This window comes from Bufo bufo, chromosome 3 (assembly GCF_905171765.1).
Source record: "Bufo bufo chromosome 3, aBufBuf1.1, whole genome shotgun sequence".
In the NCBI taxonomy this organism is placed as follows: Eukaryota; Metazoa; Chordata; class Amphibia; order Anura; family Bufonidae; genus Bufo; species Bufo bufo.
The window spans coordinates 81232813-81251210 of NC_053391.1; the positions used below are offsets into that span (position 1 = coordinate 81232813).

Genomic DNA, 18398 nt, shown 5'->3' on the forward strand with positions numbered 1-18398 from the left:
CCAGGGGGTGTTCAATGTGTACTACTAGTGGGGGGGGGGGGGGGGCTGTAAGAACAGGGGGACAGGGCTGTAAGAACGATCCATGTGTACAAACTGGCACCTCTAGCCCAGTGAGTGCAGGAGCGATAACATACCCTGCTGCTGGAGAAGAGGTCGCTTCGGCTCTGGTATGTACCGCGCATGAGCGATCGCATACCATCACCGAGGCAGTGTGAGGAGAGCTGGAGAGGGGAGGGCACCAGAGGCTCTGACGTCTCGTTTACAGAGCCTGGCCACTCCCTCAAGCAGGGAGAAGCCTGTAAATAAGACGTCAGCACCAGAGCCGGCTTGCTGACGTCAGGGGTCACATGACCCAGAATTAAACTGGCCAAACGGGGAAAGATAGCTTATAGAAGTGATTTAAAGAAACTTTCAGTGAACTAGAATAAGAGTAATTAGAATAAAATTATTTAAGTCGGATAACCCCTTTAATGCAATTCCTATGTTTGTGTGTTAAAGACAAAAGCAGAGTTATATACAGTGACTTTATGTTTGGATGTCATATAACTGTTATATATTGTGTTCACAGAAGCAGAAAAGATAATATGCCTTTAAGATTCATTATATGGATGTGAGGTAAGCTCAATGACATAGCGGAAACAACAGAAAGCATAGAGTTAAACTGTTGTTGCTTGGCAGGAGTCTTGACCAATCACAGTCAGCCTCACACACAGCAAGAGTTTTGACCAATTACAGCCAGCCTCTCACACAGCTTGTGTGGGAAATTCTCCTAGCAGGAGCTGCTGGAATCATTCACCAGAGAGAGGAGCTGAACAGACATTCACTCCACTAAGAACTGTGTTTTATGGAAGCAGAGAGGCCAAAATAGGTATTTAAAACAGTTATATAATGTTCCTATTGTTAATATAGTGATTAGAACTGTATACTGAACCAGTTATATGTGTGTTTACTTACAGTTCCACCAATTGCAAATACTATACAATTGCAAACTACAAATTCAATTGCAAACTACAAAGTTCACAATCCAAATTCAAATTCCATATTGCAAACCAAATTGCATACAACCATACCAGATCATACTCAACCAATCTGCAAATAGTTACTGCTAACTGCATACTGCAAACTGCAACCAAATTCAGCAAGTAGAACTATTAGTTAGACCTCAGATATACCTCTCAGAGAGATCATAAAGTGCTTAAATAACTTAAAGTGAGAGTACAGATACCGAAGAGAGAAATATATTCACCATTTTATGTTGAATGACAAGATTGAACAGTTGAACCACCATCCTATGCATACCGCCATTTTGTGATATCTTTTCAACACGTGTTATGTCCATGGACTATCTGCTGCGGAGGCGGCAGTGTTATATATGAAGAAAAGTTGAAGTTAATAAAGAAGTTATTTCAAGCATTTGGTGTGCTCTTTAAACCTACTGTTTCCATAGAACGGCGCTAGAGGAATTACAGAGTAATAGACAGTCTGGTTAGACTAAAAGTCAGAAATATAAAAATTCTTCTAATGCCACAGTGCAAAAGGCACTTCATATTGCTGCGCCTGCCACACAGAGATCATAATATGTGATTGGCATTTACCAATTTATAGCTTAAAGGGGTTTTCCGGGACCACTAAGCATTAAACATAACACACCTGTAGGAGAAAGTTTGCAATATACTTACAATTACAAAGTGACATGGATCAACTGCTCAGGAACCTGGTCATCTGACACTCCTCTGTCATGGTCTTTACCAGGTTCTTTACCGGCCTGGGCTTTGGACAGAACGTCACTTCCACTTTGGACAAACCCAGAATAATTACTTTCCCTGGCACATGTGCAGATGAGGTGGATTCAGGAATTTGCACATGCGCCATGGAGAGGAGTAGTTCTGGCCAGTCCACAGCAGAAGTGGCGTTCCATCCATAGACCATAGACTAGATAAGTATATCTAGTGATGGACGAACATCGGCCCCGCAAATTCGCGGCGGGCCCCATTCACTTTAAAGGCAGGCGAACCTGGAAAACCTTCAGGTCATATTTGCAGCCACCAGATACTTACTAGAAGTGCACAAATAGTCCCACAACATGGACAGTGACATACCAGATGTATTATTCGAATTTGCGATCTCCATTCATTATTTTTTTCAATGCGAAATATTGGCAATATAATTTTCACGTATGCGCATGCACAAAATAGGCACGGCCTACTACAGCAACTGGTTTCTACCAGACCGAAGTTGGATGCGATCAGAAAAGATGGTTGGCAACAATTTTCGCGACATTGAGGAAGAATTTCTGATCACTGTAAGTAATTTGACATTAAAGCAGTGTATTTGATTACATTTCACATGCAAGTTATAACAATCGCTGTATATGCAGATTGAGTGTTTAAAAAAAAAGCGCCATTGCAAAAATCCCTAATGATGCCAGTGCCCGCCCTCCCAGCCTCCTGCCTCCAGCCTGCTATGATCGTAACTACAGGCTGCTCAGTGCTGGATCGAACATATCTATAGTTAACCATTGCCTGCCTGCAGTTACAGTAGATACCATTAGTACAGTGAGCGGGGCCCGGTGCAATGGAATATAATGACTGCACTGGGCCCCGCTGCCATTTAAAAACTAGTGTAGACGCCAGCCCCCACCCCCTGTAATGGGGGTCATTCACAGTGGCTGAAACTGTTATTCGGGGATCTGTGGATGTTAAATAGCATAAGATGCTATTTATCTGTCATCCACAGATCCCCCATAGCAGTGTCATGCCATCCACAGATGCCCCCATAACAGTGCTATCCACAGACCCCCATAACAGTGCTATCCACAGACCCCCATAACAGTGCCATCCACAGACGCCCATAACAGTGCCATCCACAGACCCCCATAACAGTGCCATCCACAGACCCCCATAACAGTGCTATCCACAGACCCCCATAACAGTGCCATCCACAGACCCCCATAACAGTGCTATCCACAGACGCCCATAACAGTGCCATCCCCAGACCCCCATAACAGTGCCATCCACAGACCCCCATAACAGTGCCATCCACAGACCCCCATAATAGTGTCATTTCACAGGCTACCATTAGTTCAAAGCCCACCAAAAGCACACCTTTTAGTTCAAAATATTTTTTTTCTTATTTTCCTCCTCAAAAACCTAGGTGCGTCTTATGGGCGGTATACGGTATATTACACCCCTCAGTAAGTCACACCTATCGATAGCACACCTATACTAGTCCTTAAAAGGACTTTTGTGACCCTATTAGCTTGCGTTTGGTGTCCCTAACAGTCTGTCCCTGCTCCACACAGCAACCTCTCCCTACACTGGCAAAAGACTGAATGTAAAATGGCGCCCAGATCAGGTTCATTTATAAGGTAGGGGGTATGTCCTGTACCACCTGATGGATGTGTCATGGGTCAAAGTTCTTCACAAGGTAAAAGAATATGGCGGGAGCGAATATCGCCATCTGTTCGCATGTTCGCGAACCGCGAACACGCAAAGTTCACCGCAAAACGACATCCGGGCGAACCGCAAGGCCATCTCTAAGTATATCATAAACCTCCCCCTACAGGTGTGTTCTGTGTAATTAAGGCTACTTTGACACATGCATTGTTAATTCCGGTATTGAGATCCATTTAGATTTTGCACATCAGGATGCATCTGTTCCGTTAGGATGCGGTTGTGTGAAATCAAAATGGAAAAAAAAAAACGGATCTGTCACTAAATACATTGAAAGTCAAAGGGTTATGTATCCGTTTTTTTAGGCTCCTAAAATAAACGGATCCGTCACCATTCACTTACATTGTTTCAGTGCCGGATCTGTTTTTATGGCCGGACACAAAGCCACAGCTAGCAGCGGTTTTGTGTCCGGTCATAAAACGGAATGATGCCAGAACGGAAGACATCCTTATGCATCCTGAACGAATCTCTTTCCATTCAGATTGCATGAGGACCAAACGGAAATGTTTTTTCCGGCACTGAGATCCTCTGCTGGATCTCAATACTGGAAAACAACAACGCAAGTGTGAAAGTAGCCTGAGGTGGCTGTAAATCCCTGCTCATTGAGTGAGTGATCCTACCAGTGATCGACAGCCTTCCCTGTGTAAGTGTGTATACAGGGATACTATAGCTGTCAATCACTGATAAGACCGCCCCCTGGACTCCTAAACCCAGAATGAGTAGAGATTTATATCAATACACAACACGTTATACTCAGTCTTTTCCCGCGTATCTTTTCCAACAATATTTGAAAGTCGCAGCATGTACGAGTTTTGGGTTTATTTGCTTCCAAGGCTATGGGAGCGCATTAAAAGTGCAGGAAGCAAGGAACATGCATGCAAATCCGGATGAATTACTGAAGCAATACTGAACCAGTGTATATTCCAGAGACGGAATACAGACAGATTGCAAATACCCTCGTGTGAGAGAGGCCAGTAACTGTCTACTACTAATGGCGATGTGCCGATAATTCATGAATAGCCATGTCAGGAAGGGGCACGCATCGCTGAGTAAAGTGCTTCTAACCACAGCGGACATCCTCCCAAACAATATGGCAGAATTACCCACTGCAGGGTCCACTGCTGGGCGCATTTAGATAAGCCCATATTACTTTGACATTTATGAGGTTTGAAAAATTGAGATGAACGGAGCAAAAGCCATGATTCCCAGCTCATGCATATAATTGTACACGGTTACATGAGGACTAGCACAGCATGGCTCGGGGAAGCAGTTACATGATGGATGCAGCAGGACCAGGGTGGTTTGGTCGCATGCATAGCCTGAGTCACTCGTGCAGGAGGAGAGAAATGTTATTAGTACAGGGACTGGGAATCGGAGAAGTTGTTTTTTGGCATTTTGGAAAGTGCAGACGCTACATCCATATAGTCGTATGATCTATACAGATATAGATAAGATCTTAGAGCAGTAGCCTTAAAGGGGTTCTCTGGGCTTTTATTATTGATGACCTATTCTCAGGATAGGTCATCAATATCAGGTCGGCGGGGCACCTGCCGATCATTTCTCTTCCTGTCCGCTGCTGGGGTCTACGATCTTTGCCAGACAACAGCGGACAGGAAGAGAGACGGGAGACGGCGCATGTGCACTGTGCGCAGTCTCCTCATACAGTTGATCGCCGGGGGCTCCGGGTGTCAGACCCCCGCCGATCTCATATTGATGACCTATCCTGAGGATAGGTCATCAATAGTAAGTCTAGGTCTATACGACGACATGTGTCGCGCGACACATAGGGCACAACTACACTGCCACATGTGTCGCGCAACATTTTGTCGCACCAATGTCGCGCAACGATTTTTATAATGATAGTCTATGGTGTCGCACTGCGACATGCGAGATGCTGCAACTGCTACGCGACAGTCGCAGAAAAATCCATCTTGGATGGATTTTTTGCTACTGTCGTGTTGTAGTATGTCGCATGTCGCAGTGCGACACCATAGACTATCATTATAAAAATTGTTGCACGACACATGTCGTAGTGTAGCCCTAGCCTTAGGCCCCCAGGGAACAGACCTGCAGAGGACTTGTGTGGGGGGCTAGAAGGCTGAGGAATCCTGAGTTTGGGGGGACCCAGCGACACCTTAAGAAGAGGGGTGTTGCACGGTCAGAGTCAGGAGGACTGCTGGACCACATCCCCCCCCCAAGGTATTTCGCTGCTTCCACCAGGAGGACTGGTGGGTTGCATTGGTCACAGCTAGGAGGCTGCCTGACCGAAGCAGAATACCACAGTGTGAACACTGACCTAGAGGTGAGTTAGGGAGACCCCTGTATAGTGAGTGCCTAGCCGGGCAAGCCTTTATTGTTTTGTGTTGATGTAACACGTTGTGAATTTTTCTTTTATGGTATAACTTTTGTGGATTTACATACTACGGAAAATCAACATTGATATAACAATATTTATGATGTGCTGAAGTTTTACTTCCCAATAATTTGAGTTCAGAATTTTACACTCCCATCTCAAGTAAAACAATGAAACTGAATGATATATCCAGGAGATGGCGCTGTTGAGCCTTTCCTGAATTTTTATTACAAAGCGTAAATTTTCTTGCAGCTTAAATCAACAGGAAATTAAAGCTCTGTCTGATGTCATATTTTTCAGTACTAATTAGAATATGGCTATCATCATTTAACAAGTACACAATAAACTGATGAGATGCATTTTCAGATACTGTCATGGAATTGGTATGAAGAAGCCAGGTTATCTATTATTTTGTACCGTTATTAGCAGACGGGTATAATATATCTATCAACATGGTTCCTGGATGTGCCTGGAAGGAAACAGCGGGTCATTTTCAACTGACGAAGACACTGAGAGAGTCATTTCACTGGACTTTATTACCTTATTTTTCTGCGCGGCTGTTTTTATGAAGTGACGGTGGCAGTGCCAGGATCTAATTGATGGCACATAACAGTATGATTATTCTGCAAGGCCTCGCCAAGTGCAGACAGGCCATCATCTTACTTTATGTAAGTTGCACACAGTAACACAGAAAAGTTGGAAAAATAAGAAAATCCTATCTATTTCAACCTATTATCCTACAGTTTTTAAATCCTGAAGATAGTAACTAGATGTCGCACGGGGGATCTGTCATCATGTAGGGGTCATTCCCGATATGGAAGAATGTATCCCGCATTAGGGATCTATCTGCATACGGCAGTCCTCAAGTATTGGCTGTTCAACCCGCAAACCAAAGAATGGCAACGACTCAGGGGAGCATCAGGCCCCACAGTAAAAATGAGTATAGGCGTCCCCCCGCACCAACCAGTTTCCCAGTACACATGTCAAACACACCCTGGCAACGTGGAATGCAAAGTGTGATTTCTGACAGTTTTACAATTTTTTTTTATTAAGTGGAAGACATTTTTAATTAAAAAAATTGTAATAAAAATGGACCTTCTGTGTCACCACTTTATCCAACTTTTATGTCGGAAAAAGGGGAACAGGTTAGTCAGAAATATGGCGCTTAATCTAAACACTATGGGGGTCATTAGTTAAACAGAAATACACCTATATTAGGCGTATTTTTGGCACAGACTGCAGTGCAAAGGTCCTTTGCTCCGCAATCTGCAACTTTCCTCCGCTCACACCGGGTTTAAAAAAGTGGGCGAGACGTGGACGGTGGCAGACCCGTCTCATTTACCATTTTGTACACCTGGTTTAGGCGTAGAAAATGGTGTAAATGTAAGACAGCTCGGAAGCCGACGCCTCTACATAACTGGGTCTTAATAAATGTGCCCCTAGATTTTTATTCAATGTATTTACACCAGACAACTGGCAAAAAGACACTAATAAATCTCCTGCTTCCTTTCATACACTATATTATAAAACTGGCTGCCTGCAGCCTGCACTAGGGGGAGCTCAGTACATAGGAATGTATAGTTATCATTGCTGTCAATGGAAGCTGTACAAATTTCTCAGCACTGAGCTCCTCCTAGCTGTGGCTGCCAGAAGCTGCCCAGCTCTCTTTCCCCCTGAGCCTTAGGTACACCTACTGCATCTAGGTATTCCAAATTATCAGGCAGAAGAACTGCCCAACCTTAGAAGACAACTACTGTATAAAGCAGCGGTGGAACTGTGCAGGTATGTACACAGAAATCATAAGGCACCACAGCGCAACTTACAAAGGGATTCGATTTTTGAATTGGGGAATAATAGAATTCTTGCCACTAGGGGGAGCTTGCAGACATGTATGTTTTAGTCAATGGAAGGATTTTATTGAGCCCTGCACTCCAGATTCTGACTTTCAAAGTTAAAAACTTTTGAGACTTTTTGAGGAAGCAACTTTTTGCATTTTTACACCGCTTGCTACAGTTTTGAAAAGTGGGTGGGAAAGGGAGTGTGGTTAGCTATATTAATACGTTTCTCTCCAGATTTATCACTACAGCATTTTTTAAAAGTCACAAAATCCGTTGCAAACTCACTCCAGTAGCGGGTTGGAGGAAAAAACTGGAGTAACATTTCTAGACAAAAGTGTTAGGTTTAACACTGGGGTAGATTTACTAATAGTGTCACTCTTTACACTAATATGAATCACAGTCTTATTATTAGACACATTTACTATTCTGGTACATAGACTTTTGTAAATTGGGAGTATCGTAAATCATGCACCAGATTTATGCTAGAGTTCTGCAAGTGCTGGTCAGATCAGAGTGCTGGTCACATGACACAGCTGAGGATCAGAAGGGAGGTTATTACTCACAAATACAGTCTCTGATAAGAATATTACATCATGCACCTTTCTAACAGGTCAGAGAATACACATTTTTAGTGGTAGTGCAACTTTTCATGTTTTACACTGCTTCTGTTGTGTTCTTGCACACACACACACACACACGATAATAACTGTACCTTTCTTGTTTTGGTCCTATTCTATAAAGCTACAAAAACGAGGTTATAATGGTATGCGAATGAGGGCTCACAAGTGCCATGGGGCAGCGTTCTTGCTGTAAGTGCCCAGGTCCTCAGCATTTTGCGTGCCTAACTCCTCCCCAGTGCAGGGGCAGACTGGGAACTTAAAGTGGCTCTGGAAAAAATACTAAAAGTGGCCCCGTTTTGTAGTCGGGTCCAAATTGATGGAAGGCAGAGCCAACAATAACATATTGTGTCAGATTATACCACCCCAATAGAGCCAAATACCACAGTCCCTCACAAAATACTGCCCCCATCAGCACAAAATACATTCCCAAAAGCTTCCAGTAGCCGTCTGGGAGGAGGGCTCAGACGGCCCCTTGGGCATCGGCCCACCGGGAAGGTCTATGGCGAATCCGCCCCTGCCCCAGTGTATAGTCTGGCCAACCCTTTCATGATATTACATCATCCTCTCCAGTACCTGAGATCCTGTGCGTCCACATTTTACTGCCGGGCCTGGGCATGCGCACTCAGATTGCTGCAGCTTGCTACTGTCTCCTCCCACTCCGCCTCTTCAGTTTTTGCCCATTTTCATGCCAGTAGCTGGCGCATACGCACTGCTGGAAACTAAGCCGATGCCCTCAGTGGTTATCACAGTGCCCATGCCTGGGCCCGGAGGTGAACTGTGCAGGCACATCAAGAGCTGGTCAGACTATACACTGGGGAGGAGTTAGGCGCGCAAAACGCCGAGAGGCTTTGGCACTTACAGCAAGAACGTTGCCCCTGGGCACTTGCGAGCCCTCATTTGCATGCCATTATAACCTCGTCTTTGCAGTCGTACCGTTTTGTGTGTGTGTGCAAGAACGCAATAGAAGCAGTGCAAAACATGAACAGTTGTTGACAGACTCCCTTTCAGTGAACTGCGCATGCGCCACAATGGGCGTCGCCACAGCTAGGAGATGATGTCGCCACATCTAGGAGATAGAGAGAAGAAGAGGTGGGGAGGAGCAGGCTCACTGCTGATGGGTGCTGATGGGCTCCGGCATAGTTAAAGAGGACCTTTCACCACTTCTGACCTGCCTGTTTTTATAGCCTTATGCATTTCCCATGTAATAACAATTCTGGAGCAACTATTCTTATGGCTCGATGTTGTACCATTCCTTTATTATTCCTGCTAGAAGTTGTGAATTAATTGCCAACAGTCTGCATTAAGGGTACAGAGGGGAGGTAACAAGTTGGGGGGGGGGGGGGGGGTGTAGCTGCACAGTCTCACTCTATCCAATCAGTGCTGCCATTTTCAGTCTGTGCAGGTACACCCTCCCCAACTGGTTACCCCCCTCTGTACCCTTACTGCAGACTGCTAGCAATACATTCATAACTTCTAGTAGAAATAATAAAGGAATGGCCCAACAGTAGAGACATAAGAATAGATGCTCCAGAATTGTTATTACTTGGAGAATGCATGAAGCATTAAAACAGGCAGGTCAGAAGTGGTGACAGGTCCTCTTTAAGTACAGCCCTTTAGGCTGGGTTCACACGGGCGTTGCGGGAAAAGATGCGGGTGCGTTGCGGGAACATGCACGATTTTTCCGCGCGAGTGCAAAGTGTTTTAATGCATTTTGCACGCGCGTGAGAAAAATCGTCATGTTTGGTACCCAGACCCGAACCCGGACTTCTTCACAGAAGTTCTGGTTTGGTATCAGTGTTGTATAGATTTTATTATTTGCCCTTATAACATGGTTATAAGGGAAAATAATAGCATTCTTAATACCAAATGCTAAGTAAATTAGGGATGGAGGGGTTAAAAAAAAAAATATATATATTAAACTCATCTCATCCACTTGTTCACGCAGCCCGGCTTTTCTTCTTTCTTCTTCTTTCAGGACCTGGGAGGAAAAGGACCTTTGATGACGTCACTGCGCTCATCACATGATCCATCACATGGTCCATCACCATGGTGATGGACCATGTGATGGATCATGTCATGAGCGCAGTGACGTCAAAGGTCCTTTAGCCAGGTCCTGAAGAAAGAAGAGAAGATCCGCTACGCGACCAAGTGGATGGGGTGAGTTAAATTTGTTTATTATTTTTAACACCTCAATGGACATTTTAGTAAGCATTCTGTATTAAGAATGCTATTATTTTCCCTTATAACCATGTTATAAGGGAAAATAATAAATATCGGGTCCCCATCCCGATCGTCACCTAGCAACCATGCGTGAAAATCGCACCGCATCCGCACTTGCTTGCGGATGCTTGCGATTTTCACGCATCCCCATTCACTTCTATGGGGTCTGCGTTGCTTGAAAAACGCACAATATAGAGCATGCTGCGATTTTTTTTACACAACGCACAAGTGATGCGTGAAAATCACCGCTCATGTGCACAGCCCCATAGAAATGAATGGGTTCGGAATTAGTGCGGGTGCAATGCGTTCACCTCACGCATTGCACCCGCACGGAAAACTCGCCTGTGTCAAAGGGGCCTTACGGCGAGTTCACACCAGAGCGTACTGAACGTACGCTCTGTATGCGCGATTGTACGGGGGCATTTACAATCGCACGGCGGACACAAGCGAACGCCCATTGTCGCGCGTTCCCGGAAGTCTATGTTCGGGAACGCGCGACACTACGCCCCAAAGAAGCTCCTGAACTTCTTGGGGCGTCGGGCGTTTTACAGCGTGATCGTACGCGCTGCAAAACGCCCAGGTGAGAACCATGCCGATAGGGAAGCATTGGTTTCTCCTTGTTGAACGCGCTGTAAAACGCTCAGGTCTGAACCGGCTGTTAGGCTCTTTTGAATCTCACTTATGGGGTCCTAAGTTCAAATCCAACCAAGGACAACATCTGCATGGAGTCATGTCCTCCCTGTGCTTGCATGGGTTTCCTTCCACACCCCACAGACATACTGACAGGGAACTTAGATTGTCAGCCCCATTGGGGACAGCTTGATGATAATGTCTGTAAAGTGCTGCAGAATATGTCAGCTCTATCAGTGCGTATAAAAAAAAAATATATTTATAAAAACAAATTTGGGGGGGATAGTGAACATTGTTCTGGACAGCAGATCTCCAGTGCCGTGGGTGGTGACAGATTGCCTTTCATATTGGCCTCTATGCGTAACTATTACAGCGTCGCAGTTTATATAAGACGCTGAGAAGCAATAGATCAATGCATGGCAGGTGGATGTGTGAACCATATGTTTTTCTCTGCAGTTTAGTAAGTATCACTAGATTGCACCACCTTCCCGTTCCAGAGCACATTCAGGGCAGCTATAACGTATCATTAGTTAAGGGCTGATCAGCGTGGAAGCAATGTTAAACACTGTTATTCATAGAAACTTAAGCTAGGTCGTTGGAATACTTATTTTTTTTTGTTGTTGCAAGCTATACCCCAGGAGCTTTCAGCGGCTTAATCATGATCCGAGATGCCGGCACGTTCCAGCCTCAATGCCAGGGCTTAGAAGGAATTATACAATATTGGAGCCTGCTAGGTGCCCATTGTCTGCCAAGTCACTCTCGAAATGTGCCAAGTTCCTGAAGCATTCTTAACACAAAAGCAGCAGAGAATAACTAGACCAGGGGAAAAATAAAGATAGAAAAGATTTCCTTAAAAATAATAATGCCGACACATTAGGAAGTATTGTAATAACGGAAATAGAATGGAGAGCGTGGATCATCGCGTGTATGAACCGCCTGCGATAAAACGGACGGAGAAGCCTACAGCCCGAGGCTCACGGGGAGTCGATAAGAGACTCCAGCACATTAGGCTCCCCCTCGGCGACCGGTTGTAGCAGAAAATAACACCTGTAACCGGGATTTCTACCAAGATGAATAGATGCAATACCTCATAAAGACCTCAATAAGTGACAACTGTCATCATGCGGTCAACGACCCCTGCTACTCGGCGCCATTACTCTGGAAATGATGCTGCTAATTTGCTTCTCCGTCCAAGAACGGAAGGGATGAATGGATGGGATGAAATCTGGTTTGTTGGCAAAGAGATGATCCGATAGGTAATGATGGATGAGAGAGCCACTCATCAGGCGGCGAGGAGGGTGAGGGTTATTAGCCCCTTCCATCTGCCTGTCGAAGTTGTCATGTTTTTCGCAGGTGGAAAGCGGGCAAGCCTATTACACAGATCAGTCATGATACATGGTAGAACATTTATGTATAAAGGGCATCAAGCAGGATAAGGTTCAAAGGGGTGATCCCATGATTGATGTAAATCAGACATCATCTAGTACATGCCAGTCTCTCTCTAACAAAGCTAGAACCAGCCATGTACCTCACATGGATCCAGAGATCTCCATTTGTTCTGCTAGATTCTCTTCAGCCTGGCAGCTCCGGGGGCATGTCCTTTCTGCTGCAGCTCTCTCCCTGTAATTACCACAGCTTCTAACAGAACATATGGCTGGTGGTGACAGTTGAAGATTTAGGCCTAGTTCACACGAACGTGTGTGATCCGTGGCCGTATTGCGGGCCGCAATACACGGCCACAGTTCCGTGTGCATTCCGCATCACGGATGCGGACCCATTCACTTCAATGGGTCCGCAAATCCGGAATTGCGGAACGGCCGCACGGAACGGGACCCCTCGGAAGCACTACGGAGTGGCTGACAATGGCTGACAATGGCATTCGGTGACGGGGACGAGCCTCCCTAGCGTCACCCACAATGCTAGGGAGGCTTGTCCCCGTCACCACCTGCCATTGACTGCTCCTCCACCGACACCGGATGTTTTCATCCGCATATGGGGAGAAGTAGTGGCGGCCGTGCGGGGAACAGCAGTGCCGCAATACTGAGGAGATAGGTAAGTAGAATCAGTGTGAGGAGCCAGGGCATATGGGCAAGGGGCATTTCCAGGCTCGGAAAACCCCTTTATAAAGACTTTTTCAGGGAGAACTAAAAAAAGAAATGTTAGAAATAAGAAATCAGTATCACCTCCACCAACCCCTTGCTGCTGCCCTCATGAACAGTCCACCCAGCTAATCACTAATGTCAGCAGTGACCCACCTCAGCCAGTGAATGACTTAGCGGCTCTTTTCTTGGCATTACCAGGGGCATATACATTAGATGAACATCAGCTGAACCCACAGATTTTGGCAGGGACTGGAAAATGTGCATAGGGAAGGTGTGGGTCCTGACCCTCCCATGACAGCAAATGTCAAGGATAAGAAGAATTGGGAATGTTGGCTTTCAACACATCCAATCCTTTATTTTAGGGCCCGTTCACACAACTGTATTTTTCTGTCCGCATCCGTTCAGTGATTTTGTAGATTGGATGCGGACCTATTCATTTGAATGGGGCCACAAAATATGTGGACACCGTGCGCTATCCACATAGGGCAAGATAGGGCATGTCCTATTCTAGACCGTTTTTGTGGACAAGAATAGGGGATTCTGTCATAGGGAAGGACTTTCCGATCTTCAAAATGCGGAAAGCACACAGCCAGTATGAATGTTTTGCGGATCCACAATTTGTGGTCTGCAAAAAACGGATACGGCAGTGTGAATAGGAGAGAACTTATTGCCAGAGTTGTCTGCTAATGGCCTTTTCTCCTTGCCCTACTGACAACACACACACTAGCCAAGTCAAGTGAATATGCATATGGGGAAGTCAGAAGGAATAAGAGGCAGCTATCTAAGATGTATGCATATTGCATACCTTTACAATATTATTGCTTCTACTACCCTCCTTGATTTTTTTTTGGTCTCCGATATTCTACATCTGCCTCATTCACCATGCAGCAGTATATTATCACTCTCGTCAAGGATTAGTTGAGTTTAGTGTCATTGGAAACATTGTAGATCTGCCAGGCTTGTTAAATATGAACCCAGTTATCTGCTAAACTCTCTGTTTGTCATCTGAAAGGGTTGTGTCATTAAAACAAATCCTACCAATACGATATTAGAGAGGGCATGTAGAAATCCAGGGAGGATGCTGCAATATGATCCAGTTTAGAATGGCTCCCGATCTGGTGGATCCAGCGTGTCCATTCTTTTAAATTACAAACTTTTAAGGGTTTTAAGAGCCAGATCTGAGGCAATAAGACAATCACTTTAATGAGAACCCAATTGTGTTCATTGTATTGAATGGAAATGTTAAAAAATGGTTTCCTGCCAGCCCTGATTTGAATGTTCCCCTAATGCTTCCCAATACCAGGAGCCATGCTAAAAGTGATTACTAACATAGGGTTTCTGAGCAGCGGACTACCATATATTAGATTCTCTAATGGACAGATGGAAAAGGGCTCCCTAAACCAGACAACCTTTTAAAGAACTGCTATGTTTTAAGAAAATGGGCATATGACAGACATGTCTATTTGTTTGGGTTGTCTTACAAATTACGCACAAATGAAGGATTTTTAAGCGGTATACATAGCTGTAGTCTTCTCTCCCTGAATTCACTTGAGGCTGACTGGCACACAGAGAGAGGTAGCATATAGAGCAGGTTCAGTATACATGTGGAGCATGCCCTCCCTGAATTAACAGGCTGGTTGGCACAAACAGCCACCATCATATAGAGTAGGGTCCCATCTGAAAGAGGTCACCTTGCCGTGGTGGATGGGCACTAATGATTTTGATTAAAACATATTTTGTAAGTACTTTATATTGATTTCATACAGTGACTATAGTATTACTCCATATATAATATGTTTGTACAGTACTGTTGCATTGTGCTTGTTTTTGCTTATGTACAAATGAATACATCAGTGGAGTCCACTCACTTCACATGACTTTTTGTCCTCAGCAAGCTTTAACTTCTTTCTTCCTTCGCAGTAGCATTTGTAACTTCCGGGAGTATTAACACATACTTGACTGCAAATATCATCTGCGCATTCATCTACATCTATAAAACAAATGACAAGCTGTGATCTCGGGCTGGACCAGGTCTAAAAACTAGCAATAGACATTAGACACATGCTGGCCCGAATGATCTAATGTGTATGGGTGCCCCCCCTGACTCTCTTCTGTCGGCAGGGAAGGTAACGATTGGGGAGATTTCAACAGTCCGATCCTGTTATTCTTGGGGAGATAAGCTCCAGCCAGAGGTGTTTGATAGTGGTCTTCGCTATTCTACCGGTTAAGGGCACATGCATGCTGTGCCGAACCCAGCTTGCATGTGTATGGGAAGGTTGGATAGATAACTGTTGGTTCTACGAGCATTTGGCCAACAGCTATCTAATGTGTATGGCCAGCTTAAAGGGAGTCTGTCACCTAATCTAAGCCTTTTAGACCTCTCAGATCAGGTTATAGACTCCTTTGCCCTCATTACAATAGTACCTTTATTTGTGCTGTCCCTCGCCGAGATATAGAAAAATAGGCTTTTTAAACTTATGCTAATGAGGTTCGGCAAGTGTCCAGGGGCGGTGTTACTGCTGCAAGTGCTCAGCGATGTGCCCAGAAAAACACACCTCCTTCATCCCTCTGGCCCGCCACTATTTCCTATTGTTACCTCCTCCTCTGCCTCCCAGATCTCGCGCCTTACTCTTTTTGTGCCTGCCTTTGGTCCAAACGCACATAGATGATTGCCACGTGCATCTGTCAAGTTCCCTACGCACAGTTAAACATGATGCAGATTTACCTAGTCACATAAGTAAAACATTGAAAAGCCTCCTCTGGCCTGAGGTGCCCGTATATTAGTACCTTCCTACATTGCAACATTCGGCAAATAAATAGCCCATAGAGCATTACTTACCTTCACAAACCTTCGATGATGTGTTAAACCGATATCCAGCCTCACACTCACATTCATACTTTCCTGGTGTATTTCTGCATTGTGCCCCTCCGCAGATTACTGGGCTGAACTCACATTCATCTCTATCTATTTAAGATAAAAACATCTTACATGTAAAACAGAACTGATATAGAAATGTGAAATGGCAAAAGATGGAGTTATTTGTGCTTAAAGTGAACGTATCGAGTGATTTCTGATGACCTGAGAGCAGGGTATGAAAGAGGGAGAGAAGCTGAGCTCTGGGATATACAGGTTTATATGATTTGGATCACGATTTCTGAGTAAAAGTAGAGGAAATCCTGACAGGACTCCTAGGAGAAGGAATGAGAGTCCTGCTTGCCCCGCCCCCACCGCCTCCTGTGTACACATACTGATACGGGAATGGCTGTTAATCATTGTATGAGGGTGGGGTAATCAGGACTCTCACAGATTCTCTTGGGTTGTCTGATTTTGAATATACATTTTTAAATACAATATTAGTTCATTTTCAGTTAATAGAGGACCTTCATCAATTAGCCAGAGCAGAGAAGGACCACATCTATCACTGATTTCGGTGACCAAATGCAATACTTAATTTCCCCTATGGTGGCGCTACAGGAGATTAAAGGGGTGGTCCCATGATGTATGTAAAAAATGAAGATGAATCATCATATAGTACATGACCGTCTCTTTCTAACTAAGCGAGAACCAGCCCTGTACCTCACATGGAACCAGAGATCAACCCATTCATTGCTCTGCTAGACATATCAAGCTGGCAGCTCTCTTCTGCTGAAGCTAAGGAGGCGTGTCTCAGCTCTCCCTATCACAGCTCAGGGGGCGTGTCTCAGCTCTCTTCTGCTGCAGCTCAAGGGGCGTGTCTCAGCTCTCCCTATCACAGCTCAGGAGGCGTGTCTCAGCTCTCCCTATCACAGCTCAGGAGTCAGTTGAAGGATGAAACTGAGCATGTGCGACCTTCTCAGTGAGCAGGTCAAAGAAATAAGAAATATAACAAAGAGCAGGTGGCGCTATACAGATACATTTTATTGAATAACTCAGTGGCTATGCTAAATTTTTAAGCACATGCAATTTAAAAAAAGTATTTAGATCCAGGTACTGGATTGAAAACTGTAGAAATATTTTGGTGAGACAACCCTTTTAAGCACTTGTTGCCAGGATCTTCCTTAGATTAAGCTGATTGCCGGGGATCCCGACAGCCAGATACTCTGTGATACTTCTAAATAAAATTAGCATGTCTCAGAGGAAATCTGAAATGTACTAGGGGAACATATCCTGGCGTTACGAGGGAGCATCCACATAATGGGTTGGGTTTCTTTCTGGATATACAATCAGAAATTAGGGAAATGTAAATATCTATAAAGACGTTGTCCAGCCGGCCGCTGATATGCCCCCAATGTCTAACAGATGCAGGTCCCACCTCTGAGACCCGCACCTATTCTTAAAACTGAGCCTGCAAAGTGGCGGAGGATGGGCCGTACATGCGCCGCCATCCTCCATTCATTTCTATGGAACTACCGAGAATAGCCGAGTCCATAAGCCCCATAGAAGTGAATGTAGTAGCTGCTGTGCTTGCACTGTGCGGTTTCCTTTCATTTCAATGGGACTTCTGAAAATAGTCGAGCGCACTGCTCAGTTATTTTCGGCACTCTTATAGAAATAAAGGTAGGGCGGTTGCGCATGCGCGGTGCACCCTCTTGCACTTTGCAGGCTCTGTTCAAAGGATAGGTGTGGGTCCCAGAGGTGGGACCTGCACCTATCAGACATTGGAGGCATATCCTAGCGATATGCCCCACAATGTACAAGATGGGACAACCCCTTTAACTGTCGTCTTTTATATATATATGAAGCCGCTAGCCCACATGATACATCGTAAAAAGACAAAACGGTATTGTGGACTGTCTGGGGACACTGGAAAATAGATGAACAGAACATATTCTGATGAAGCGAACGCTGGATGAAGTCTTCTTGCTGTCAGGGGACGGGAAGAGCACGTTGTAAGATTTATGTGGGGCTGTTTGTGGTGTCTTCTCTCCAATTCTCAGCCATGAACATCAATTGATTACAGTGATGTAGTACTGAATGTGCTTCTCGTGGAGGCTCTAGAAGACGGCGGAGACTCCCAGATATGGATTGGGTTCTTAATCACACAGGACCTGCTCTCTCAATCGTACAAAATTAGCTTTTTAGGGACTAGATGTTATTTTATGAAGCCGTTCTTAGCAGTGATAAATGCCTCTCGGGAAGCCAAGCAGAGATAAATGTGTCAATGCTTTAAATGGAATACAGGGTTTTAGAGAGAGGCGGTGAA

General features: G+C 44.9%; 1 protein-coding gene across 2 annotated transcripts in view; it reads right to left on the reverse strand.

The window, feature by feature from the left end:
• PROS1 (protein S) overlaps positions 1-18398 on the reverse strand; it is a 64986-nt gene that overhangs the window by 26340 nt on the left and 20248 nt on the right. For both annotated transcript variants that reach the window (XM_040423265.1, XM_040423264.1), the window contains exons 7-8: positions 16055-16180; positions 15084-15205 (exon numbers count right to left, since the gene is read on the reverse strand). In XM_040423265.1, coding sequence (XP_040279199.1) covers positions 15084-15205; positions 16055-16180 — 248 coding nt within the window. The remainder of the gene's footprint in view (positions 1-15083; positions 15206-16054; positions 16181-18398) is intronic.